Source organism: Camelus ferus, chromosome 21, assembly GCF_009834535.1.
Source record: "Camelus ferus isolate YT-003-E chromosome 21, BCGSAC_Cfer_1.0, whole genome shotgun sequence".
In the NCBI taxonomy this organism is placed as follows: Eukaryota; Metazoa; Chordata; class Mammalia; order Artiodactyla; family Camelidae; genus Camelus; species Camelus ferus.
The window spans coordinates 20033730-20061442 of record NC_045716.1 but is presented as its reverse complement, the minus strand read 5'-3'; the positions used below and the strand labels follow the sequence as shown (position 1 = coordinate 20061442).

The 27713-nt window shown below is 56.5% G+C and overlaps 1 protein-coding gene across 1 annotated transcript in view; it reads left to right on the top strand.

Annotated features, from left to right (window-relative positions):
* Nucleotides 1-26455, top strand: part of KIRREL1 (kirre like nephrin family adhesion molecule 1) — a 97917-nt gene extending 71462 nt beyond the window's left edge. Inside the window, 15 exon segments of the mRNA XM_032463962.1 lie at nt 4790-4939; nt 6685-6834; nt 11696-11853; nt 13715-13865; nt 14960-15065; nt 15173-15321; nt 15520-15647; nt 16376-16502; nt 16595-16695; nt 18207-18405; nt 19608-19715; nt 19883-19971; nt 19973-20023; nt 20582-20659; nt 20918-26455. Coding sequence (XP_032319853.1) covers nt 4790-4939; nt 6685-6834; nt 11696-11853; nt 13715-13865; nt 14960-15065; nt 15173-15321; nt 15520-15647; nt 16376-16502; nt 16595-16695; nt 18207-18405; nt 19608-19715; nt 19883-19971; nt 19973-20023; nt 20582-20659; nt 20918-21394 — 2222 coding nt within the window. The 3' untranslated portion in view covers nt 21395-26455.
* The last annotated feature ends 1258 nt before the right edge of the window (nt 26456-27713 follow it).

The following is a 27713-nucleotide window of genomic DNA, read 5'->3' as shown; positions in this document are numbered from 1 at the left end:
TGGAGTCTAAGGACCACCCCAGCCTCATGGCAATGTGTCTGAAGGACAGGATTGAGCTGGAGAGGCGCCCTGGCCCCCTGTGACCACACTCCCCATCATCTCCCTGCCCTGCTCCCCCCTGTCTCCCAGCGACCCTCAGGTGGCCTGCTTTTCTGCCGTGGCCTGGGCCTCTGGGAATCCACGGCGTCTCTGCGTCACCAGTGTTTTTCTCTCTGCGTCTCTGCCCTGGGCCTCTGTCTTCTTTCCTGGCCTCTTTCTAACCAAGATCCCCTCTTCCCTTCCTGCCTCTCCTCCAGTCTCCTTCCCCGCCTTCGCTCTCCCTCTGCCTGGTGGATGTCTGTCTTTGTCTCCGCTGCTCTGCTCGGTGTCATTGGCGCCTCCGCCAGCCTCCCCATCAGTCTGTATGCATGTGTGTGTGCGCCCGCGTGTGCGAGCTGCCGCGCCCCGTGTACAGCACACTCCTTCGGTGTCTGTCTTCACAATGGCTGCTTGAGAGCTGTGACGGTGTCTGAAGACAGGGAGGCGGTGGGGTGAGAGCAGGCGGGGATTCACTTACACACACACACACACACACACACACACACACACACACACACACATGCTTGGATTTGCACTCATCCCAGGCCCGAGCTGCCAGACAGGCAAGGCAGCTGATATGACACCACTGCTGCTGCTCCAGAGGCTGGTCTGTGGTCACCTTCTGCCTGTGGTCAGGACCTTCCTGACTCCCTTCCCACCTGGCTCCCCAGCCAGCCATTCCCCTGGTTTTATTTCCTAGAGTGGGGTGTGGGCACAGGAAAGGGGCTGGAATTTCACACACCCCATTCTAATGCAGGCTCCAAGGCATGTGTGTGTTCTGATTTGTGTGCGTCCTTTTCAGGCCACAGGTCCTGGTTCTTGATGCCTTCCTGACGTTCCAGGACAGATACCCAGCACCTCTTTTTTGTTTGTAACGCTGCCTCTGCCCTTCCTGTTGTGCCCTGTCTGGTGCCTGCACCTCATTGCTCACCTTCTAAGCTTTTTTTTTTTTTTTCTCAGCCATCCCCATATCCCTTCATCACTCATCCCCACCATTGCATCAGAACTTTCCAGAGTTCTGTTTCCCCTACCTGACCCAGCCCTGCTCCATGCTCCCTCCTTCAGGGAGCCTCCCAGGACTGCTCCTCCTTTCCCTGCAGGGAGAGTCCTGTCCTGTCCCTCCACTCTCCCACCCTGTCTGCCTTTGCTGGAGTCTGTGAGCCTGACCTGGGGCCCGGGGTGTTCTGCCTTTCCTCGACGGCAGTGCACAGGCAGGACAGTTTTTGCAGGCATTCATTCATTTTCACTCCATCAATCTGCAGACTTATTTGGAACACCTGGCATGTGCCTGGCAGCCAGGCCCTGTGCTGGGTGATGGGGCTGGTGCTCTGAGCGACACAGTCCAGATGCAAGGAGTTTTCCCTGGGCCAGGCAGGGGTGGGCAGTGCAGCATGGACCTACTGTTGCAGAGGTGGGAAGTGAGTCCAGAGGGCTCTGAGGGCATGCAGGCAAGTCAGGGAAGACTTCCTAGAGGAGATGACTATTTGGATCCCAAGGAGGGCGGGGGGGGGGGCAGTGTCCTGCCCCGAGGGCAGGCCTGGGCAAGGGCACGGAGACAAGGACAAAAGCCCAGAGTGTGCAAAGTAGAAAGAGGGGGACTTGGTGGTGGCAGGACAGGCTCGGGGCTTTCTCCTAATCGTGATCCAGGTCAGGACAGTCCATCTATCTCAGACATTGTCTTGGCTGCAGGGGCTCTTTTGGGGCCAGCCACTTGCACAGGCTCAGCACCTGCCCCTTTCCACTGCGTTGAATTCCCAAGATCCTTCATTTCCCCTCTTCCCTGGACCTTCTTTGGGGTTGTTGCTTCCATCCCCCGGTCTCCAGACTAAACGGCCTCACCCAGGCCCACACCAGGAGGGCGTCGTGCTTCAGCATCCCCAGGATGATGGATGCTCTCTGCCACGTCACTGCTCAAGTTTCTGCCGGTCCCCCGATGATCTAACTGCCCAGGATAAAAAAGGTCGTAGCTACCACTCAGTGGGCACGTGCAGGGGAATGTCACACACCCCATCCCATTTAGCTCCCCAGCAGTCCAGTGTAGGCATCATCAGTCCCCCCCCCCCCCAGTTTACCACTGAGGAAAGTGGGGCTTAGAGAGGTCACTCAGCCACGGTCACACTGGTAGGAAGCGTCGGAGTCACTGTGCATGCCTAAGTCTGTCTCCTAAACCTCTGTTCTTAGAAGGGACCTTTGCAGTCCTCAGTCCAGACTTGTCATTGTACAGGTGAGCACACGGAGGAGGCCAGGATGGGGCAGTGACACGCCCAAGGTCACATCGGTCCTCCATCCCTCTGGCGAGATGCCATCTCTGACTCTCAAGGCTTCCCACCTCAGTCCTGCTGCAGGGCGAGCTGCCTCCTTGCTCCCACAGGACAAGGAGCCTGCTTCTCTCTGTCCTCGGGAGACTTTGACAGGAGACCAAGGTGTCCAGGACCCGCACAGGAAAGCTGTGAATGTAAATTCCATCTCTGAGCCAGAGCTCACAGGCCACTCTGCTCCAGAGCCCTTGGCTTGGGCTCCGGGGGCCGTGGGAAGGAGAAACGTGAGCGTAGAGAGTTTGCAGCATGTAGCTGCACTAGAGAAATGCGCAATGATATGAATAAATTTGAATAATAATGAGGGCAATACCTGAATTAATAATGCTGGCTGCTCACCTGACCCATCCCCTCCCCCAGGATCTCAGCACCTGCCACCCATCCCAGGAACAGAGGCGAGCCTTATCCTTTCCTTCTTTAGAAGTCATGGATGGGGTGTTGGGTCAAGCACAGTGGGGGAGATGCTCACACAGTGTTGGGGAAAGGGGCACTGTTTCTAACTTCCTGACCCCCTGCAGACCCAAAGAGCTGGATTTGCACACTTAACCAAACAGGGCTGCCTCATTGTATTAAATCGTATGCTGGCTATCAGTCTGCTCCTAGCCTTGGTCCCCTTTATGTTCACCAACCAATGTGGATGTCAGATGTCCAGGGCGATTCCGAGGGAAGAGAGAGCATGGCCCTTGGTCTTGAGAAGAGGTTTCCATTCTGGTGGAACAGATAGAGCAATCAGCCCCACCCACCAGCTGCCCTCTACCCCATGACAAACAAAAGCATGAGCACAGACCCTGATGGTTTGGGACAGGAAATCCCAAGGATAGAGCTGTGATGGCAGGGCTGAAAGGTGGGACAAGCTGTGTTTGCCTAAGGATCTGCTCAAGTTCCTGCCGGTCCCCCGATGATCTAACTGCCCAGGATAAAAAAGATCAATCTAGGAGGACTTCCTGGAAGGGGGAAATGTGGGCCGGGTTTGGAGAGAAGGGGAAATATGGAGGAGGAGGAGGAGGAAGAAGAGTGAGGACAAGAAGACTAGGGTTCTGTTTCTAGTGACTTAGAGGGAGGTCTTGGAATGGGGAGGGACAAGTTCCGTTGGCTTACACACAGGAGTGATGGAGGATCAGGGAACTTTTGGAAGGCTGGGTTTGAAAGAGTTGGATGTGGGGATTATGGGAGCTGAGGAGGGAAAGAAGGGGGAGGAATCTCCTGAGTTCCAGGGAAAACTGATTTTGGTTACAGCGTGTGACAGATTGGGGACGTGCGTGGGAAGCCCCAGACCTCTCCCCGTGCTGTCCCGCAGCCCCTCCGTCTCCCGTCCTCTTCCCTGTAGTCCAGCCCAGGGAACCGATGGTCACAGCATGGTACCCAGAACTGCCCCCCCACCAGGCCAACCCGTGCTGGGTGGGGTGGGTGGGTGGGAGCGGTGGAGGGGTGAAGAAACCTGCAGTCCAATTCCCTGCTCCATTTAGGCCCCACAATTAAAGGCAATTACTCTGCAGCTCTCTAATCAAATGCTCCCGGCCGAGCTGCCAGCCGGGCAGCCATGTGTGGCTCCCGCAGCCAGAGGGCGAGTGGAACCCGGTCACGTGGCCTCTCAGCTCCCACGGTGCGGGGCGGGAGGCGGGCGTGGGCAGGTGTGTCCCTGTGTACGCACTCATGCCTCCAGAGCTTGGCAGCAAGGGTGCACACACGAAACAGGGAAAGTGTGCAGAGGTGGGCTCAGAGCCACTTTGTCTGGGACCCAGGAAGCTTATACACACACTGTGGATGTGCCTGTCCCTGGAATCTGCCTTTGGGCACTTGCTGGGTGCGTTCGTGGGGGAATTGTACCTGGCATGGTGGCACACGTGTGTCACCTCACATGGGCTCATGTATGCACGTCCAAGTAGGGGGATGGTGGTCTACGCCTGTCTCAAGGATGGAGGCGGACCACAGCATCCCCAGCAGGACTTGTTACCGATGCATCACCCACTGACGTGGGTGTCGGGCAGGGGAGCGCGGGGGAGGTGGTTGAGCAAGAGCCCGGGACCCGAGGTGCGGAAGTTCTGTCCTTAACTCACTGGGTGCCCTCAGGAAGGTGACACTTCTCCCTGGGCTCCAATATCCTCTTCTGTAAAATGAGAGGGTTGGGCTAGTCTGGTGTCTACAGACTTTACATAACACTGCACCACTTTCTCTGATCGCGCGCCTGAAGCCCATCCCTTGGGCCACCCCAGCAAGCGGGAGGAATCAAGGGCTGGCACGTGGCATCTTGGAGGGAAGGGGTTGGGGCTGCAGTGGGGCCAGGACTGGACTCTCACCCATCGTCTGGTGGGAGTGGGAGCCCGGGAGGCGTGGCCTATGGGTGGAGCCCTGTCCTCAGGCAACCCCTCACCCAGGGCCGGCTTTGGCTTTGCCAGGGACCCAGACCCGCTTCAGCCAGGAGCCAGCCGACCAGACCGTGGTGGCCGGACAGCGGGCCGTGCTGCCCTGCGTGCTGCTCAACTACTCCGGGATCGTGCAATGGACCAAGGACGGGCTGGCGCTGGGCATGGGCCAGGGCCTCAAAGGTGAGTGGGGCCGCCAGCCAGCCCAGCCTCCAGACTCTCCCCTGTCTGCATCCCTCCCCAACCAACAAAGACTCCTGGACCCCCTCACCCCGTCCCACACCGCGCTCCAGCCTCCCCTCTGCCATTTGTGTGTGTGTCCATCTCTCCCTCTCCTCCTGAGCTCTGTCTCCACTGCTTTCCAAACCCCACAGCTCCACCTTTCCTCCTGGCTGTGGACTGGCTCATGAAAGGCCAGCGGGAAGCCTGAGAGATCAAGGGAAACCCAGAGACCTTTACGTAAGAGACTTGCAGGCAGACAGGCAAAGCAGGAGGGGCTAGGAGACCCCAAGCCCCCTGCTTTTGCAGGAGGAGGACACAGGCAACTTCTCCATCCTGCAAGTGTCTCCTGCCAGGCTGGCTTTTCTCCAGCCTCTCTCCTGCCCCCCGCCCAGGCTGTGTCTGCTCAGTGGCCAAAAACTCATTTTAATATCAGCCTGAGCACTTAGTTTTTATTCATCCAACAAGCCTTTCTTAAGCACTGCGGAGCCACTGCTGAAACAAACATCATGACTCAAGAGGGAAGAAAACCCTATATTCCAGAGCAAGTAAAGGTAGCTGTGGAAAGGCCGCCGGGCAGAGAGGACAGGGAATCAGGACACCTGGGTACTGGTCCTGCCTCTGCCACCTCCCATCTGGGCGACCTTAGAAAAGCCACCTCACCTCTCTGGGCCTTAATTTACTCCTGTGTGAAACAGGCACGAGTCACAGGTCCGCCTGCCTGATCAAGGTGTTGGTGAGGTTTGATCCAAATGAGAGAAAGTGCCTCGTGAGAACAGTGTTCACTGTAAGGCGGTGTGATGATAAAAGCAGGGGGGAGATTGTCTATTTTTCTTCTTCTTCTTGTTCCGGGGGCTGAGATTATTATTTGCTGTGGGCTCCGTGTCTCAGTACAGGTGGGGGAAATTTGTCTGTATAGAGCAACCCGTACGAAGGAAAGAGATGGGGCTGGTGGATCTATTGATGATAGAAACAGAAAGAAACTGGGAGAGAGAGAGATCAATAGATATGGAGTGAGAAGAATAAATAGCCTCTGGACAGAGGGAGCTGGTGGGAGGGAGCTGGTGCCGGGACCACGAGAGAGGGGCACTAGAGAGGGGCACGGAGGAGTGGAAAGAGGGGCGCGGGAGGGAGGATGGAGAGGCCAGAGGCTCGGAGGTGCGCCCACTGTAGCCACGGCTTCTGCAGGGGACTGACTCAGTTTAGGGGCTCCTTTGGGGGGCTGGCAGGACCCTCCCTGGGTGAGTGAGGGTGAGACCGTAGCTTGCCCTGGGCTTCCCTCTGGCCCCAGTGAGCTCATGTCTGTGCTGCGATGGCCTATATTTCCTAGCGCCCACACACCCTCCCCCTCCCTCTCCGTTTTTCCCTGCTGTCTGCCTTTTTTTCCCCTTTCTTTCCTATTATTATGAGAGACATTTGTCTGCAAACAGCTTCGGAGATTTCATCTGCTCCTGCTCAACTCCCTCTTCCGCTCTCCCCCGTCGCTCCTCCTGCTTTATGGCTCCCAGCCTCACTGTGGGAGGTTGTGGCATCGCGGTGTCTGCGTGGGGACCTCATCCTCGTCAAGGGCCCGTGGGGTCCCAGGAGCGGGTGGAGGGAGGAGTGCGGGCCCCGGGGTGGGATGCGGACCCTGACGTGGGAAGAGGGTGCGCCCTTGGGGGCTGGGTGGTCCAGGCTGATTCCCTAGCTCGCCCTCTCTGTTCCTGCAGCCTGGCCGAGGTACCGGGTCGTGGGCTCTGCGGACGCCGGGCAGCACAACCTGGAGATCGCAGATGCGGAGCTCTCTGACGACGCCTCTTATGAGTGCCAGGCCACGGAGGCCGCCCTGCGCTCCCGGCGAGCCAAGCTCACCGTGCTCAGTAATGACCCCCGCCTCCTGCAGGGCCCCCAGCCTCCTCCTGTCTCTTTCTGTTGGTGCCCTGGCTGTCCCCGCTTCTCCAGTTTTCTCTTTCATTTCCCAGCCTCTCTCTCTCTGTTCCTGGCTTCCTGTCTGCCCCTACTATCTCCCTAGCTTTCCCTCCCCAGATCCTGTAAACTTCTCCCAAAGCCAAGTCCAGACAGATGAGAGCAAGACGGGCACGTGGGCGCGCACTGGTGGGACACGTGGGGTGTGTGAGCTCTGGCATCCTCTCGGCCCCAGCCTGTGCCCAGGTCGCAGGGACTGGGCTCCGCCTTGTGGCCATAGGCGCTCCCCACCAGAGTGGAGGCGAGTTGGGGTGATGGACACCCTGGCCTCTCCCAGCAGATGGACTTGTCGGTGAGAAGGCGACTCCCTTCCTCTCCCCCTCTGCTGCCTCGGAGCCCAAGAAACTGCCCCCTTGGCTCCTTTTCCTCCATACTCAGCCCCTCCTCCTCTTCGCTGCCTCCTTTCCACCCTCGGCACTCATCCCTCCTCCTTGGCTTCACCTCAGGCCTCCTCAGGGAACAGGGGAGCAGGACTGGAAGGAATGGGCCTTGAGGGCTGAGAACTGAGGAGGGGGTGGGGCGGGGGCCTCTGGAGGAAGCCTTGCCCCCAGCTGCCACCCATGGGGCACAGAGCAGATGTCCCTCTATGGTAACACCCTGGGCCATTTGCATAATGAGGGGATTCTGTCCTGCACACAGTACAGGAATGAGGCCAGCTCTGACCCCCCCACCTCCCTGGCGGTACCTCCAGCGCCATCCGTCTTTCTGTCTCCCTCCAGCTCTGGTGCCTGGCTGGCCCCTGCTTCTGCTGTGCTCTGTCTCCGGCTCGGCTCTGCCTGCCTGTGACCCTCCTTCCCTTCTGTCTTCACCTCTGCCCCTTTCCTTTTTCCTGCCTCCATCTGATCTCTCTTGCTCCCTCTCTTTTTCTCTCCCCAACCCTGAAATCCTTGAAGTGGGGGACGCTCCCTGGAGGGGTGGGAGGAAGGGGAGGGGCCCTGAGACAAGTGAGATGAATGAGTTTGGGCACAAGGAAGGTGTTTACATGGGGGAGAAGGTGGAGAATGGGACAGGTCGCCTGCGGGTGACCTGGGAGTCAGGAGACCTGGGCTGTCTTGGCATCACGACCCTGAAGCGGCCATGACCTGCGGACAGCAGCGTCCTCGGTCACATGGCATAGTGATGCCAGCCTTTTCTTAGCAACTGCCGCTTTGCTGCTCCCTGAGCAGGGAGGTGTAAACCGTGAAGGTCTGGACAGATGTGAGGTGTCAGGACAAGTGAGGACTGGAGGGACCGATAGCCAGTGTCTCTGGATGTACAGGCCCTGCGGGACTAGCACTCAAGGCTGCTGGATGACACGCTTTTCCTCTCCGGTGGGGACAAAATGGGCAGAATTAGCAGGGAGCAGGATGGAGTTGAGGGAACAGGAGTTAGCTGACCGCCGGGGGTAGGCAGGGGATGCCAAGACATCAACTTCTGTCCCTCGCTGAAGAGGGTATGAGCCCCCGTGCTGGACCAGGCATTCTGAGGGAACATGAGGTTCTTAAGAGACCTTGTCTCTGCTTTTCCCCCCTCCCTAACTGCCTCGGCGTGGGTCCTGGAAGGTGTACTTCTGGACTGGAGAACAGCTGTCCCGTGAGGGGTCGCTGATACTCCTCTCCCTTCCCGCTCTTAGCCCGGCACAGAGATGGAGAAATAGAGATGAGTGCAGGCCGACCAAGCCCCTGGATAGTACAGGAACAAGGATTTATCATGGCATCCGGTGGCTTGATTCAATCAAAGAAGGCTTCCTGGCAGAGGAGAACATCAATGGGAACCCTAGATGGAGGAGTACCTGGTTAAAAAAGCTTGCAAGTCAGTGAGGGAGAACCACATGACAGGGGAGCTGACTGGTTTGTTTGGAGGGCACACGGTTGGTGTTGAGGATGTGAGCCTTTGGAGTCTGGACTATTTGGGCAGATGAGGGGAGCCGAAGGAGCCCTGAGAGCATGAGATGAACGATTAGCCCGGCTCCTCCTTTCCCCTCACTCTTCCTCCCCCAACCTTGTCCCTCTGGAACTCTCCAGCTCCCTGCCTCTTGCAGCCACATGGATGCCAGAAGGCGGCAGGGCATTTTGTGGCGCCTCCCTGCTTACCTGCTTGCACACAGCCTTGGTCCGTGGCAGCCAGGGGCCCAGAGACTAGGCAGGGCAGAGTGGAGAGTGGGCTGTGCTCAGTGCCTGGAACCAGGCTCCCTGCCCTCGGCCAACCTCTCAACCTCCCCCCATCTGCAGCCACGCCCCTCCATGGTCCAGCCCCCACCCCAGACCAACCCCGGCCTCGGAGCAGCTGCCTCCCACCCTCGCAGAGGCAGAGGCAGACGTAATATAGATCTGCAGGCCTCCAGCTTGCTCATTATTTACAGCAATAACCACTTGAGTGCGGAGGTGACGAGCGTGGCTCGGGGTCAGCGGGCCTGGTTCACTTCCCAGCACGGCTGTTTCAGTGACTCCTGTCTCTGAGCACATCTGCCTGACCTCCCTGGGCATCGGTGCCTTATCTGTCAATGGGGGTGGGTGGTATTTACCATGAAAGGATTCATGAGATAGCCTTGGTGGTGAGGAGTCAATGAAGTCATGCACACGAGGCACGAGCTGACACGTGGTGAGCGTTCAGTGAAGGTGGAGATGCTGTCGATCACGTTACAGTTTACAGTTGGCTTCACATCCTCGATCTGGTTTTGCCGTCACGGTAACGACTCTGGGGAACAGATGTCAGTGTGCTTCCTGAAATTTTACAAACAAGGAAACTGAGGCCGCAGACACATGGATATACTGATGTACAAATTTAAGTCACGGATCATAAACATGCTCATAAACTATACGTGGACACATGCCATCTGCGCGTGGCAGTGATGGCTGAGCAGACAACGCCCAGCCTTATTTTCCTTTGCCCCAGATGCCAAGAGAAAGGTGGGCTAGTGAACAAAGGGTGAAGGGCAGCGTTCCAAGGGAGGGGAGAACCAATGGGCGGGGAGGTCTTCACCTCAGAAGCTGGACGCGGTGCCTCCCCTGCAGAAGCCCAGGGCCTCTGCCCATCCAGGACTGTCCTCCTGGGGTGTGGCGGCAGGACGTGACCTTGGAGAGGCCCACACAGACCAGGAGATCCTGAATGGCAGCTCTTTATCCATTTCTCTCCACCTTCCTCTCCTCACCCCATTTCCAAATCTGCACCCATCAGCCTGGGAACCAAATACACCAGCGAGCGAAGAGGAAGAGCCCAGGGTTCAGGGGTCACTCCCCAGCCGGGCGGGAGCAGAGGCGCTGCTGGCTCTTTTCCGAGCAGTAAAGTGGACACGCTGCACACGTCACACGTGCCCTGCCCATGACAGTCCGCGTACAGCACCTCATCTGGCCTTCATGAGGGCCCCAGGCACGGGCATCGTACGCCTCTGTTGAAGAAACTCCGACTTGAGGGCCTCACCCAAGATCACGTGATGCATCACTAAAGGTGCCAGGACCTAACACCAGGGCAGCCCGATCCTGACTCTCGTGCGTACCCCCCTCTCCCACTCTGCACGCACGAGGCGAGCAGAGCGCTGGGACAGGCTGCAAGTGGTTCCTTCCTCCTGGAAACCCCAGCGTGGAGAGAGACCATCACTTCACAGACTCCAGGACAGCCCTACCCACCACTCGACTCAGAGGCCTCCCGGGGTCTCCTCTCAAGGGCTCCCTCAGAGAGCCCCCTGTGAGTCTCTGGGCCTTTCCCAGCAAAAAGCAAACAAAACCCTTTCACATGGCCAGCCTGAGGAACACAAGGTAGACCAGAACTCAAAATTATAATCAAAATCCTTCTGCCTTATCTCATCAGTTACTTAGTAATTCAGCTAATGTCCCCAAGGACATGCCATCCACCACCGTCTGCACTAGACCTTGGAGCTTTAAGAGAAAATGAGCAGCCCCTGGCCTCGGGGAACTTGCATTCTGGCTCCCTGGGCATTCAGGAGCCTGTGGAGCCAGGCCAGAGGGAGGCTCGCCATTTCCTCGTCTCAGACATCCGACTGGTCAGTTCCCAGATTTAGCAGGGGCCTACTTTGGCCACATTCTAGGCACTGGAGACGGAATATTAGCAAGACAGGGTCCCTGCTTTTCCATGGATGACAGTTTTGTTAGAGAGGGGGGCACAGATAATCATAAGTAACCCACATACAAGGTCGATGGTGTTCGGAGCTCCGAGTTCCCCTGGGAACCACCGAGGGGGTGGTTGAGGGGGACGTGGCAGGAGAGGCCCCGCGCAGCGGCTGGGATGTGAACAGGATGGACAGTGGTTCAGCAGAAGCTCTGAGAAGAGCAGCAGAAACAAGACGAGGTGGGAAAGCACAGGCCTTGGCCTGGCGAGCCCTGGACAGCAGGCTGAGATGCTCTGCAGCTTGTGCCCGGGGAGGCTGGTAGACATGGAAGGTGTCTGAGAAGGGAGGAGGCACAGTCTTAGCGGCGCTAGAGGGAAAATAGCCTGCCAGCAGGGATGGGTGGGTTCGGGCCAGCAGGGGCTGAAGGCAGGGAGTCCACGTGGGACGTTGCTATAATAGACCCGCTCCGTCCGGCTGCCCCCGACAGGAGGGAGGGGATGTAAGAAGCTCTGAGGAGCTAGCCACCTTTCTGTGCCAGGCCCCTCAGGCCACAGGAGCGACAGATACGGTGATCATAAGTTAGGGGGTGAGGATGGCACTGCCCCGCCAAGCGGTGGACATGCAGTCGGAGGGATCCCTCCAGGGGCAGGGGTTTTGGTCATCAGGACAGTGTTGGCTGCACCCTGGACTGACTTTGCTCTCCCCCACAGTCCCCCCGGAGGACACCAGGATTGATGGCGGTCCTGTGATTCTGCTGCAGGCGGGCACACCCCACAACCTCACGTGCCGCGCCTTCAACGCCAAGCCTGCTGCCACCATCATCTGGTTCCGGGACGGGACACAGCAGGAGGGGGCTGTAGCCAGCACGGTGAGACCCTGCCTGCTCCCCCAGCCCCTCCTGGGCCTCATCTCAGGTCACCTTTCCTTTCCCCTATGGATGGACTCAGGGGTCACTGATGGGAAAGGAGGCCCTAGAGGTCATCAGGTCCAATCCTCCCAATAAACAGTTGAGAAAATTGAGGTTCAGAGAGGAGAAGTGAATTCCCAGGTTCACAGTGCCCTTCAGTACTTGGCAGAGACTAAGAATAATAGTGACAAGAACTACACTGATTAAGCACCTACTCTGTACCAGGCACTGTGCATGCTAAGCCCGTTATGGACAGTCTCTCTTAATCCTTATGGGAGCTTCATAAATGAGCTTATTTCCAACTCACCAAGAGTAAACCAATGTTCAGAGAGGTTGAGTGACTTGCCCGAGGTCACACAGCTGACCTGCAGCACAGCTGGTTTCTACCCAGGTCAGAACGTGGTCTCTCTCTGCTGAGCCCCTCGACCTTCTTCCCCCAGCCCCTAGTTGGTACATGATCCCAGTTGGCACGACTGAGAGGTCGGTGAGGCAGGGATCATGTGTACATCATAAAGATGAGGAACCTCTAGCTGAGAAAGACATCAGGTCACTTGCCCAGGACCACACGGCAAAGTTGACTGCAGAGCTGGAATTAGAATTCAGATCACCTGTTTGGAGTTCCTCCTGCCCCTGCCCACAGCGGACAAATACACGTGCACCCAGCACTTTGCTGGGTGCTGCAGGAGACCCTGCTCATTGAGGGGAGAGACGGCTCACCTGGGTGCCTTGGAGTGTGGCCCCAGGGAGTACCTACAGTAGCTCTGCATGACCTTGGACCATTCACGCCTCGCTGGCCTTAGTGTCACCATTCGACAAACGAGAATTTGGCCTCGGTGGTGCTTAACCTTTTCACCACCAAGAACTGTGTTATTTTTCTCCTCTAGGGCTACACGTTTTGAAATATTTTGGCAACCAAACAAGCTGATTTGTTAATGGTCATTTGTCATCCACCCTCTTTTTTAAATTAATTAAAGGCGATGGGGCTTCGAAGCAGGCCGAGGGGGCTGGTGTTCCAGCACCAGGCTGGTACTGTTCCAGTACCGCATCAGATCCAGCAAGGATGCGTGTGTGGCTGTCAAATCGTGAGGCTCTACTTTGCCTGATAGTCTGGCTTCCCTTAGGCAGCGTGCAGTACAGAAACCAGCCCAAGGGTCCCTGTGACCATCCCCAGGGACCTCAGGTTGGATCTCACTGAGCCAGTGAGTCCCTTCCGTGCCCTCAAGGAGTTTACAGTCTAGCAGGAGAGACCCAGCACTGAAGCACACACGGTGCCTAAGAGACAAGGCCAGATGTGCACAGGTCGCTGTGCAGGACAGACTGGCTGCGAGGGGCACAAGTTCAGGCTGGGAGAGAGTCCTGAGAGCAAAAGCAGACTTGCCAGAAGAGGAGGGACTCGGGCTGGACTCAGAGAATTCCAGGAATGAGGCTCAAAGCCATAGGGAAAACTGTACAACACAGAGAGTGAACTCTAACGTAAATGCGGAGTTTAGTGAGTAGTAACGTATCAGTATGGTACATGAGTTGTAACACCTGTATTACACTCATGCATCATATTAATTAATAATTAGGGAAACCGTGGGGTAAGGGAGGTGGCTATATGGGAACTCACTATATTTTCTATTCAATTTTTCTGTCAATTTAAAATTTCTCTTAAAAATATAGTGCATTAATTGAAAACCAAACTGAACCCAACCTGGGGAGGAGGCAGGGGCTGGGGGAGGGGCTGAGCTTCAGGTTTAAAGCCCCCTCCAGCAAGCCCGGCTCCAACTGGGTGTCCCCGAGAGCAGAGGAGCTTGACCGTGCCTGGCCCCTCCCCACCCAGGAGCTGCTGAAGGACGGGAAGAGGGAGACCACCGTCAGCCAGCTGCTCATTAACCCCACAGACCTGGACATTGGGCGCGTCTTCACCTGCCGCAGCATGAACGAGGCCATCCCAAGTGGCAAGGAGACGTCCATCGAGCTCGACGTGCACCGTGAGCAGGGTCCTGGGGAGGAGCGGGGGAGGTGGGCACCTTTTGAGAAGCACAGGAGAGTCCCCTGGGGCCCCAGGACGGATGCTGCATTTCTCCCTCCTCTGGGATGTTCTGGTTTGAACCGGGTGCCCTGAGGGCTGGTGGAAGAGGCATCAGCTGTGAGCTGGGCAGTTCCTGGGTTTAAACCAGCAGGTGACTTTGGGCAGGGCTTTAATCCCCCTGAGCCTCAGTTTCTAATTCTGAATATGTGCAGAAAATAAAATGCAGGTCTACAGTCCCTTATTGGAAATTCCAAACCCAAAGTGATTTGGTGGCAAAACCTGAACTTGGGCTTTTCAGAATCTTTTATTTAACCCACTTAGTCTGAATAGCCATACATTTCACTGCAGATGTATTGATGCGTGTGACTACGGGATGCTGCCCAGACTCTGCTGGGGGTCTGGCAGAGTAAACGGTCTATGCACACCATTACCTTTCTTTATTTTTTTGTTAATGGAGGCACTGAAGATTGAACCCAGGACCTCGTGCATGCTAAGCACATGCTCTACCACTGAGCTGTACCCTCCCCCCAAGCCATTTCCTTTCTAACATTTGAAAAATTACAAATTCTGAAGCACATCTAGTTGCAAGGGTTTCAGATAAGGGATTGTGGACCTGTACCTGCTTCTCAGGGTTGTGAGCATTAAGTGAGATATAGTGGAAGAGCATATAGCATGGAGTATGCTACTTGGTAAGTGCTCAATAAATTCCCACTGCCGGGCGGTGGGTGGGGGGAGGGTGGGCAGCCATTGGAGAGATGCCCCACCCCCAGCCCTTTTAGTGAGCCTAGCAAGCCCACACTGACGCCTAGTGGCCACAGTTGGTCATTACATCCACTGGCTAATTTGTCTTCTGTATCATCCTTGGTCATCACCCTAGCCTAGAGGCTCCTGGAATAAAGGTGAAGAAGATGGCTTATTAATTGGAACAGGTACACTGCAAACTTAAATTCCCAGGTCCTCACGCAGGGGTGAGGTCTCAGTGTATGTGCTAGGGAGAGAAAAAGAAACCCGAGGGACAGAAGAGACCCTGACTTCCTGTCCTCCACTTTGCAGACCCTCCTACGGTGACCCTGTCCATTGAGCCACAGACAGTGCAGGAGGGCGAGCGTGTCGTCTTCACATGCCAGGCCACAGCCAACCCCGAAATCCTGGGCTACAGGTGGGAGAGGGGGACCAGGAGTGGGGGCTGCTGGGCAGGGCAGGCCACTAGATGTGGGGAGGCACCCCCCAAGGCCTGACCCTGCTTGGGGTTGCCTCCTCCCCCAGGTGGGCCAAGGGCGGCTTCTTGATTGAGGATGCCCACGAGAGTCGCTATGAGACCAACGTTGATTACTCCTTCTTCACGGAGCCTGTGTCCTGTGAGGTCCACAACAAAGTGGGGAGCACCAACGTTAGCACGCTGGTCAATGTCCACTGTGAGTAGCTGCAGGAGGAGAAATTGAGATGGGGACGGGGGTGTTTAAAGGGCCCCGGGAGTGGGGGAGGCCCTGTGAGGCTGAGGAGACGGGGGAGTGGATGTGGGGAGGTGACAGGCCAGAGAAGGAGGAGGAGAAAGATTGGCATTGAGGCCCAATGAGACTGAGACCCTAAAGAGCTGTTTCATTCTACCTCAGTTGCCCCCCGGATTGTGGTTGACCCCAAACCCACAACCACAGACATTGGCTCTGATGTGACCCTCACCTGTGTCTGGGTTGGGAATCCCCCCCTCACCCTCACCTGGACGAAAAAGGACTCAAACATGGTAAGATGCTTGCTGCCTCTCCTGATCGCTGGGAGGAGGGAGCCCAGCCTCAGGCGGGGGTGGGGAGGGGGCAAAGGCGAGCAGCATTATTGTGCAAGTTCAACCTGGGACATTTCCAGGATCTTGGGGTTTGGAGGAGGACAGTGCTTGCAGTCAGCCCCACCCTCCTCGCAGACAGCTGGCCAGTTCAGTGGCAGTGGGAGGGACACGGTGACCTGTGGGTGGGAGGACGAGAGGGGGCCTGAGTGGAGCTATGGCAGTAGCAAGAGATCTGGTAAATGAATGTTGCACACAAGGCTGGGGAAGCTGGGATGATTCAGTAGAGAGGAGAAGGCTGAATTCTGCAGCTCTATAGTGACCTACATTGGACAGTTTGGGCTAAAAATTGCAGAAAGAGGGATTTCCGAGCCAAACTTCCTACCTCATTTGGCCAGAAAAGCACTTGAACAGATCACCAGAAAAGGCTGCATCCTCTGTGCAACGATCACAGCCTCACCTGCCCTCTTGAGCCTCCCCTATCTCTGCCCACTCGTACAGAGATGATGTGTTTGAATGCGAAGCAGTTCAGTCAGGGGACGGACCAGATAGACTCGGGACCCCATTTCCCTTCTGGGCATTCACTTGTGGCCCTTCCTGCTTTCTTTCCAATGCCTCCAATGCGGGGGCCCACCCGGACCTAGGGGCCCAGGCCTCCTGGCTCCCCACCCGAGGCTGCTCTCTCTGCCCAGGTCCTGAGTAACAGCAACCAGCTGCTGCTGAAGTCGGTGACCCAGGCAGATGCCGGCACCTACACCTGCCGGGCCATCGTGCCTCGGATCGGAGTGGCTGAGCGGGAGGTGCCACTTTATGTGAACGGTGAGTGGCCCGAGGGGGGCAGGGGTCTGGGGGTGGGGTGGGGTAGGCGCTGCAGGTTCCAGCTGGCCCTGACGACATCCCCTTGCTTGCAGGGCCCCCCATTATCTCCAGCGAGGCCGTGCAGTACGCCGTCAGGGGTGACGGCGGCAAAGTGGAGTGTTTCATCGGGAGCACACCCCCCCCAGACCGCATTGTGAGTCCGGGGACTGGCCGGGGGCCAGCAGCCTGCTTCTCTGCTCAGCTCAGCCTCTCCCCCCCATTCCCCACTTTCTCTGCCTTTGCTCCTCCCGTTTCCCCTGGCCTTTCCTGTGCTTCTCATCTGCTGACTTGCTGTCCCTCTGGCCCTCTCCCTGCTCAAATGCTACCTCCTCTCTTACTTGCATGAACTTGAGCCAAGTACGCAGTGTTTGGAACCTCAGTTTCCTCATCCACAGAATGGGGGCAGTGATCCCTGTGGAACAGGGCCACTGTGAGAAGTGATAGTGACCACAGGTGTGAAAGGTCTGGCGGAGCCCTGGCTGGGTGCGTTGGTGGTTCCCCTGGGCCTTCACGCTTACTCTTTCTTCTCGCTCGTCTCCTCCCCTTTCCTCAGCTTCCCCGTCTCTTCCTTGCCCCCTCTTCTGCACGCTGCCCTCTGCCCCTCCACCCTGGTGCCTCGGATCTGTCCCACCCGTCGTCCACTCTCTCCCTTCTGCCTTCCTCCTCCCACCAGCTCCTGCACCACTCCCCCCTCCCCCGTCCCCCACACCATGAGCCATTAATTCCTTCCGTGACCATTAACCGGCAAACCCCTCATCACATTTAATGACCATTTGGCTAACTCCAGGGCTGCCCAGGGACACTTCATTACCACGGCCGCCTGGGCAGCAGGCGGCTTGGCTCCCCGGGGGCTCTCCTTGCAGAGCTGGGAGGCCTGATCCCTGGAAAGGAGCCAGTTCTCAGCGACTCCCCCTCCCTCAGTCTCCACTCTGAGGGAGGGGACACCAAGGGGGCGATGCCCCAGCGTGGGGGTAGAGGATGGAGGAGCCTGGGAGAGACCCCTCTCCTGTGATAACTCCCACTCCTTATCAGGGTCTGTGGGTGGGTGGCCAGAGCTAGCGGGCGTGTTCTGGCAGGGCCGGCTGCGGGGTGGTTCAAAGTAAGGTGAAACAGTTGAGTTATGTTTGGTTAGACTCTCAGACTGTCGGCGCTGGAGGGAAGCCGTCTGCCTCCAGCCTCGTCCTCTCCTTCCACAGATGAGGAAGCTGGGGCCCAGGGAGGGGAGGGGAGGCCGTACGGCTCAGGGGGAGAACCAGGCTTAGATCCTGGCTCTCTATCCAGGACCTGTTTTGCCACATTAGGGGTTCCCACATGTTGGTTCCTTGGATCAGCTGGCATTGTGACAGGAAAAGAGATTCCTGGGCCAGCCCCCTGGAGGGTCATATTTAGGAGATAAGCCCCCCCCCCCCCGCCAGAATCTGCATGTTTAAGTGTCCCTGGGTGTATCTGGCACACGTCTCAGGCATGTTTGGGAGCCTCTGTTTCTAGACTGGAGGCTCGGTGCCAGGACTGGGGCAGCAGCTGTGACAGGGGCCTGCTGCAGGGCGAGCATGGGGCTGGGCGTCAGGGCACACGGGTGAGGATGCGAGGATGCCCCGAGGGTGGGCCAGGAGTTTCGTCCACCTGCCTTTCCTCACCCTGTCCCGCCCTCCCCACCCACCCCAGGCATGGGCATGGAAGGAGAACTTCCTGGAGGTGGGGACCCTGGAACGCTACACGGTGGAGAGGACCAACTCGGGCAGCGGGGTCCTGTCCACGCTCACCATCAACAACGTCATGGAGGCCGACTTCCAGACCCACTACAACTGCACTGCCTGGAACAGCTTCGGGCCGGGCACGGCCATCATTCAGCTGGAAGAGCGAGGTGACGGCAGCGCTGGCTGTGCAGCCAGGGCGTGGGGCAGGCTGGGCACCCCGCTCCCTCTTCTCTCCGGGAGCACAGCTCAGAGACAACACTCTCTTGATCCTGCCCGCCAGGGCCTAGCTTTGGTGCTCAGCTGGGGAAACCCACTTGCTTTTTTAAACATTTGTGGAGAATCTGCTATGTGCCAGGCCCTGCGCTGGGGGCTGCTGGAGCAGATGTGAATGTCCCCGCCCTCCAGGAACTTTCAGTTTAGTGAAGGACTTACAGAGCAGTAGCAAATGACTTCAGATGGAGAAAAACCAAATGATCTGTGAAACAGCAACTCTGCCTACCTCACTGGATTCGTGTGAGGATTAAATGAGAGAATATCCTTAGAGTATCTGGCATATAATAGGCGCCCAGTAAGTTTTGCTTCCCCAGCCTCTTCACTAATCCTTCATCTGATAAGAGACATATTCCCTTGCTTAAGGCACTTCTAGCCTGAAGAAAGAGGCGTGCCTTTGACTTTTTCTGGAAGCTCCCAAGAAAGAGCCTTTAAAAAAAAAAAAGAACTAGCCGTTTGACATGGGAGAAGGAGGAAAATAACTGGGGACCCCGTCAGTTCTGTCTTAGCTGAGGGCACCAGTGAGAACAAGGAGGTGGCAGGGAAGAGCAGATGGAGTAAGGCGGGACTTTGCAGGGAAGGCTTTCTGGAGGGGAAGAGCCTGACACAGATCTGATCCGTCCAGGACAGCCAGGAAGGGAGAGAGAGCTGGCGGCAGGATTCCTGGGGAGCAGGGGGAACCAACTGAGCCCTGGGAGGGTAGGTGCAGCTACAGTGGTCACAACGTGCAGGTGGGGAAGGTGGCGAAAGAGGTCGGAACACAGGTGGCAGGTGGGAGAATTCGGAGACAGTTGACCTCTGAGGAGCCCAGCCAGGAAGGAGAGACGAGCTTCACAGGCAGGTGGGCTGCAAGGGACAGACGGACCACCGAGGCCAGGGTCAAGCTGATCCCGACTGTGATCAAGCTGAAGCTCATGTCTAAACCCAAACACAATGCAGATTTCCTCTCAAATACCCCCTCTACTTAAACTGAACACAACTCAGCAGAAACCCACCCTACCCTGTGCACAATCCAGCGGTGCGTGGGGCTTGGCACTGAGCTCAGATCCCCGGTGTGACTCCATCCTTAGCCCTGCCCCTTTCCTTCCCTCATCTGCAGAAGTGTTACCCGTGGGCATCATCGCCGGGGCCACCATTGGCGCAGGCATCCTGCTCATCTTCTTCTTCATCGCCTTGGTGTTCTTCCTCTACCGGCGCCGCAAAGGCAGTGAGTGTGGGCCCTATGCGAGCTGCAGCTCTCCCGGGGGTCCCCAACCAGCAGTGCCTGGGAGGGCCGAGAGGGGTTGGCTGCCGCACTCCCCAGCCCAGGTGGGTCCGGGAGCAGCCGCTGCAAAGGCTGGGAGAAAGCGTCCAGGCTGCTCCTCCTTGTCCCAGGTCGCAAAGACGTGACCCTGAGGAAGCTGGACATCAAGGTGGAAACAGTGAACCGTGAGCCTCTCACCATGCACTCCGACCGGGAGGACTGACACTGCCAGTGTTTCCACAGCGACCCGCGTCATGAAAGCCATCTACTCGGTGAGGCCCTCTTCTCCTTGGCCCACACCCTTCTTCACACTCTTGGGACCAGCCCCACCTGGCATACCTTGGTCCTGCCACACACACGTACACGTGCACACACACTACACGCTGGCGCCCGCATGCGCACACAAACACATACACGTGCACACGCTCCCCAGGCTAATTTCCCTTCAGCAGAGGACAGGCAGGTGGGGCCTCCACGGGCTTCCGGGGCCCCATCCTCCCACCATAGAGTGTCAGAGTTGGAAACCCCTATAAGTTTTCTGGCTCAATTGCTTCACTCCTTGGATGAGGAAACAGCCTCATAGAGGAGCAGTGACATACCCAAGCATTGCATGTTAGGGACAAAATCAGTGCTAGAACCCAGGACTCTGGCCTCTTCCTGCCACATCCCAGAGCCTCTGCGCTGCTGGGATAGGACACAGAATTCAAGTCTGCCTGTGACCCCAGATCCTTCCCCTTAGCAGGTGGCCTGTGGGCGTGGGGATGGGGTGGGCAGCAGGGGACAAGAACAGGGCGTCCATCTCCTGACGCCCAACTCCTGCTGCTCTGCAGTCCTTCAAGGATGATGTGGACCTGAAGCAGGACCTGCGCTGTGACACCATCGACACCCGGGAGGAGTATGAGATGAAGGTGGGAAAGGGGGAGGGGCCGGCGCACGAGTGCCGGGGGTGGGGTGGGGGGACTCTGTGGGCCTGCGCAGGGGGTGGGATGAGGGCGGGTTTGGGGAGGAGCGGTCAGGAGGCTTACTGAGGGAAGAGAGCTGGAGAGCTATTGGCTGAGAACGCAGGGCAGAGCCAGAGAACGAGGCCCAGAGCGCGTGACCAGACCTGACACCCCTCCCCCAAGAGGGACCTCCCCCCTCCATGCTCTTCTCTCGTTGCCCCCCAGGACCCCACCAATGGCTACTACAACGTGCGTGCCCACGAGGACCGCCCGTCTTCCAGGGCAGTGCTCTATGCGGACTATCGGGCCCCGGGCCCCGCGCGCTTCGACGGCCGCCCGTCTTCCCGCCTCTCCCACTCCAGCGGCTACGCCCAGCTCAACACCTACAGCCGGGCGCCGGCCTCCGACTACGGCCCTGAGCCCACAGCCCCTGGGCCCGCTGCCCCCGCTGGCACCGACACGACTAGCCAGCTGTCCTACGAAAACTATGAGAAGTTCAATTCCCATCCCTTCCCCGGGGCAGCAGGGTACCCCACCTACCGGCTGGGCTACCCCCAGGCCCCGCCCTCCGGCCTGGAGCGGACCCCGTACGAGGCGTATGACCCCATTGGCAAGTACGCCACAGCCACGCGGTTCTCCTACACCTCCCAGCACTCGGACTACGGCCAGAGGTTCCAGCAGCGCATGCAGACTCACGTGTAGGGCCCGAGCCTGGCCGGGGCATCTCTGCGGGGCAGAGGAGAAGGCTCTCACAGCTGTTCCCTGATATTCAGGGGCGTTGCTCGTTGTTGCTCCCGTCCTGGACCAGCCTTCCTCCTCCCACCGTGGCAGGCGGGGAGCAGGTCTCCCGGAAACACCCCGTCCCGAGGATGGTGCTCTGTGCATGCCCCAGCCTCCTGGGCCTGCCTTTCCCTCTTCTTCGGGAGGATGTGTCTCTTCTGACCTGCACTCTTGCCTGGCCCCAGCCTAGGCACGGGGAAAGTGAAGGTTGCGGAGAGCAGAGGGGGCACTTTTTAGCATTCCCTTTCTATCTCACCCCTCTAGTCTCCCGTAAGTGGACGGGGATCCTGTGGGGATGAGCAGGCTTTGACCCAGGAGACATGAAGTGTGGGGGGTGAGTGGCTCTGGCACAGGTAGATGGAATTGGGATAGACTGGCCGGTCCCTCTGTCATCTGCACTCATACCTTCGGTGCATCTCTCCCTCCTCGGGTTGCAGAAGGACCTTGGATTTACTTTAGCCCTGGCACCGAGTTCAGATCCAGCCCTCATTCAGATGCCAATCATCCTGGCTGCCCACTGCGGACACCTGTCTGTCCGCCTGCCGAGGGGTTCCAGGTATCTCCCGTAGCGCTGCCCTCTTTCCTTCTCTTCCGTGCTGGGCCAGCCAGAGAAACCAGGGGTTGTGGTGGAGAAAGAAAGATCAGGAACCATGTCCTGATTCCCCAGCAAGACAGCTGTGTGCTACATAGAAGTTTCCAGAACACATGCTAGAAGGAGCCCATCCAAGCCCCCTGCTCTCCCCATTCTGCCCCACCTCCTGGCTTTAACTCTTGAGCCTGCCTGGGGGAGTGGTAGGGTGAGGGTGGGGGTACTATAGGCTATTTTTCAAAGACAAAAAAAAAAAAAAAAAAAAAAACACAATGAAAACCTCATTTGGAAAAAAGAAGCTGTAGGGAGTCCCCCCACCCAAATACAAGTCCCAGTGGAAAGGAAAGGGGTGTCTGTCTCCACCAGGCACCTTCCATTACTCTTTCAATTTCGAAGCACTTTGAATCCATTTTTAAACATTCAGGTGGTGAGACCTGTCACCCAGTAGGTTCTGCTAGGACAAGGAGGGGACCTGGCTGTCAGGCTCTGCTGACCTACCCTAGGGGGAACCAGCTGGTTAGAGAGTCCACCTTCCAGGGGGCATGGGAGATGTTCTCTTTGGACAGGTTTGGGTTTGTTAAGTGTTTTTTTTTTGTTGTTGTTTTTTGTTTTTTTGTCTTGAACCAATCAGATTCCTTCTTCCACTTTCAGTGCCTTCAGTGTCCAGCGTTGGTGGACCGGCCCTGTTTGGGTGGCTATGTGGGGGGCTGGTATTATGAGCCCAAAGTCAGTGTCAAGTGTTGCAGAATTTAGGGGACATGGGTGAGGGGGCTTGGAGAGGAAGGGGGTCTGGTGAGAGGAAGGGCTGGCCAGGTAGGGTCACTCGGAAGGGCACTGCAGGCAGCCGCCCACATGCTGCCCCCATGCCCCCCACCCCCGTACACACCGTGCACGCATACCCGCACGCGCATTCCGCATTCCCAGCCGCCACCTTCTGACCAAAGAGAACCGGCGCTCCAAAGAACTTGTCGCCCTGCCCCAGCCTCCCCTTCCCAAGAAGCAGGGTCTGGAGTCTGCTGTTCCCCTCGCTGGGTTCTAACGGGACCAGTCCTCCGTTGCAGTTCCCAGAGTGCGCTTTGCCCTTTCTCGTGGTCACCGTTCATTAGCATGTTCACTTTAATGCGTTACGCGCTCATCAGCCACGGGCCATCACCACCTTCGCGGATGGGTCTGTGGGGTGACATTCCTCGCCATCCCCTTACTGGTAAGGACCCGCCAGCACAGGAAGGCAGTTACTCGGCTTGGAGCCTCTCGGGCTGCCACTGCACCCTCCTCCATTTCAGCGGGGTAAGTCCTGTGGACCTGCCCGGCCAGAAGCACGGTAGAGGCTCCTGGTTTTATTCCACCCCTTCCCCTGGAAGCTGACTCCTCCCTGTGGAGTCTTTTTATGTGAACTCAGTAACAAGCTCTGTTAAGGATGCAGGTTCCTGTGCAAATTCATGCGTATTTTGATGATTTTCACAGAAGACATAGGTAATATAAACGGTTAGAGTCTAAAGATGGTGGCTTTTTAAAACGGGAGTAAACCCCCAAAAAAGACATTTCTGTACGGGGTTTGGCCACATTCTCTTTTTTCCTCCTTTAGTTTTAGTTCTGGGTCCGTTCTGTTGAAATGATGGAGAGGAGGAAGCCCTGAAGTCACTAGGTAACTCGGCTGACCCTGCAGGGACCTTTGAGTTCAGAAGCCTGACACAGAGCTACTTCCCTGTTCTCTGTTCCTTAGCACATGACCTGGGGCCTCCTGGGTATCGAGCTAGCACCGTGCAAGGCAATCAAGGCTGTCTCTGCCCTCTGCAACTTGCACTGTGGTCCGATCAGACTGAATTGGGACCGACCTGAGGCCAATGGAATTGCTTTCCTGGGGAGTAGAAGATGCCCTTGAGCTTTGAGCTTTGTTGTCTAAGGCTGGAGTCCTCCAAGATGGTGTCTCAGTACTTGTGGTCACTTTGGTGATCCTGACTACCTTTGACATTCGGGGTTCTGTGGGAGGGGCCAGGGTTCAGGAGACGTGGGACGCGGTCCTGAGGCTGCTGTTTACTGAGGGACCTTGGCCTAGCTTCTTACATTCACTGCGGCTCGTGTTCTGGTCTTTAAGGTCGCACAGACCTAGTCATTCTTCTCTTGCTGTGCTCTTTGTGAGGTGGAGGGGCCTCCCATCCCTGGCAAGGATTTGGAAACAGTGACTGGGCAGGTGGAGGGATGGGGGAGTTGAAAGGTCCTCCTCTCTTGAAAGAAGCTGTCACCATGGGCTTCATCCTCCTGTTCAGAAGGGTTGTGAATGAATTTGCACCGGGAACCCCTTGCTCCCAAACAGCATCTAAAAGCACATCCTACACTTCAGTGAAATTGATGTGAGGTGACCCTTTGGCCACTGTGCTGCTCCCCACGCTGAATACCGGCAGTGTCGCAGAGGCGTGTCTGGCCAGGGCAGGACTTAGGGAGTCCCCTCCACTGTGCACCCAGGTTTCAGGCAACCTTCTCTGGGAAGAGGTGCATTCCCATGGCCCAAGGACAGCCAGCCCCACTTATCCTGAGCAAGGCGGAGCCTGCAGACTGAGGTATCAAACCAGAGGGTGAGGCGTGAGTGCAGCTGACCCCTGTGTGCGGGAGCAGGTCAAAGGGCAGCTGGTAGAGCGAGAGGGGGTGCCGCAGTTTTTGACACAAGTTCTGGATCTTGAAGAGCTTCTTGTGATCCTAGGTGACCCACAGTCTCCTTGTGCAGGGCCCAATCTACCTCCTAAATCCCAGATCCCCCCAAGTCTAGGTACAAAGTTTACGTGAAAGAAAATGGAAAACAGTAAGAAAGGAAAGCGGCCAGGGTGGGAGCAGGGCTGTGCACTCGCCAATGTCCCACTCGGGATGAAAGAGGTTAGTCTGATCCCCCCTGGTCCAGGCACTGTGCCCTCTCCTTGTCACAGCAGGTGCCACTTTCCTCATCATGTTGAGGGTGGCCTCTTCTGCCCTGGGGTCTGTTTTGCCCTCATTCCCTCATTAACTGAGCAGCACTCTATTAGGAGCCCCACGTCCTGGGCTCCTTCCAGTGGGATCAGATGGTCACTCAGAGTACTTGAGCCATGTCCCTGGCAATGTTGGGCCACTTGGGTTTGGAGAAAACCCCGTTAAAACCAAGACCCCAGTTGGATTTAACTGGCTCATTCTTGGCCTCCCTCTGCTGGGAAGGCGGTTCAGTGCCCACTGCTGCACGCCCAAGGCAAGCCCGGCCTCGGGGACCCTGGCTTCTCTGCCGGTTTAGTGTGTGTCCTGAGCCAGGTCACCGCTCTGTGCCCCTGCAGGCCCTTCTGCATGTGGAGGGACTCACCTGAAAGGCATTAATGAAATTTCCGACCCTGGTGGGACCAGTGAGGAGGTGATACTAGAACACTGATGTGCACAGACCGAGGGATGTAATTGGAAAGGCATTTATTTTTGTGAAGAGGTGATCAACTTAACACAGAAATATCCCTTCTCCTTGCCTCCCCCTTTACCCTCCCCCGACAGTCTGTCTCCTTTCCTGGAGGCCAGCCTCCTGAAAGGCATTGGCCTCACTTTTCTCAGCTTGGTCCTGACATCACAACTCTGGGCTGGTGGAGGGGCTGGGAAGATGTGTGTGGCTCGGGGCAGATCTCAGAATTTGGGAGATAGGGGACAGGGAGAGGGCAGAATCCCACTTTCCTGCATCACTGTGAGGGAGCTCCAGGCCCTGTCCCTGGAGACATAATTGCTGCGCAGAAGTCACAGGCCATACTGGGCGGTCCGGGTACAAGCTCGCCCTCAGAAATGATAACAGTAATAATAATAACTCCATTTGCATAGCGCTGTCACTCATTCCTACCAGCCTCCTGTCCCCCAGTCCCGGCTTTTTGCTGGCCCCACCACTGGCCTTTGCAAGTGTTGGTGGGCCGTGGGTTCTTCTGTTCACTTGTGGGGGTCTGCAGGTGCTGCTCCCCTGACTCTGGGGAGACAGCAGTCAGGTTGCCAACACAATCAAACTCGCGACACAATCTTGTCAGCAATAGTGACCCAGAGGCTGAGTGACCTCCAGTTACACCAGAAAGAGGCCCAGGGCCCTGTGGTCATGTTTTCTACCCCAACCGTTCTTGGAATTACAGCCTCCACTTCTGACTCCAGTTGAATTTTCTCCACCCAAACCCCGATAACAAATGGATCCATGATGATCATTAAGAGAAGAGGAAAAAAAAATATTATTTTTGTTAGGACAGACCATCGTAGATTTTTAGCAATGTGTATCTGTGTGTCCCTCACACCTTTTCCTATTCTGCCTTTTTTCATTTTCCTTTTTTTTAAATATTATGTACTATATTTTTAGTCTCAAACACACTATATATTATATATATTTAATTTTTTTATATATATAAATATAAATGTTTTAAAAAGTACCGTGGTTTGTGTTGTTTAATGCACAAGCAGTGCTCATCACTCAGAAGCTTGCCAGATTTGGGGTGAAATGACCTAAATGGGAGGAAAAGGTGGATTTTTGGGTCAAGGCTGCAGAGGCTATGTTTTTGTGTCACCTCCAGGCCACGGGGCAAACGCATTTCGTTCACCAGTTTGTGACGGTCGCAGAAGCCTGAGGCCAGGTATGCCAGTCCAGGGACAGACGGCTGGAAGTCCGTGTTTTTGAAACACAGCATCCGGACATTCTGTGCCGAATCTGACTGTGGGGATAGGAAAGGGGGAGACTGGACAGGGGATCCAAATCCCAAAGGATTTGGGAATGTGAGGGACCTGTTCGGACTGGTTTAGTTTATTTGAAATGCAGTGGTTTGGGTAAAAAGCAAAGTTACCAGGTTGCCCACCTTTTGAACTTGGACTGAGACAGACTAAGACAGCAGACAGAGCAGCAGTACCCCCACACAGAGGCCATCCTGGCGAGAAATTCTAAGTTCTCCGAGTTTAGTAGAATTTGCAAGGATTTTACTTTGCTCTTTTCACAGGAGTGTCTGAGGGTCACTGAAAAAAAAAAAAAAACAAACAAGTGTTTTCAGATAATGTTTTTGAAAGCTATAAATCACTAGAGAATACAAGGGTTTATCGTTTCCCTTGTCCAGTTAACAGCCAGGCAAACTGAAGATGGGCCACACTAGCCTTTTTGTACACAAGGGACACAGGACACAGTCAAAGATAGGGATGTAAAAGCTGAAAAAGTACTTAAGAGAAAATGCAACCCATTTCCAAGAAGGTCGGAGGTCCCAGCCCAGAGCTACCATGGAGGGAGGGGCAGGACGCCGTGGGGGCTGCAATCTGGGACGAGAGAACGTAGGTAGCCCCAGGGGCGTCCGACCTGGATGCGAATGAGAGGCCCCTGCATCTCGAGGCTACAGCCAGGTAAGTTGAACTGGCACAGGTAAAACAGGACATGGTTGTTGGGATCCAGATGCAAACAGAAGAAAGTTTGAAAACAAAAAAACAAAAAAAAAAACAGAGAAGAACCAAGTTTATGCAAACATGGAGGCCCAGGTGAACTCTGTGAGGCCACGCAGTGTTCAGTGGGCTGCAGCCTGTGCTCTGTGTCTGCTGGGGCTGCATTTGATTCCTCTCTGCATCCCCAGAGCCCAGCGCAGAGCCAGCAGGCACTTCGGGACAAGCCAGTGAGCTGTCTAGAGCACCACACAATGCTGGCTGTCGAGCCCA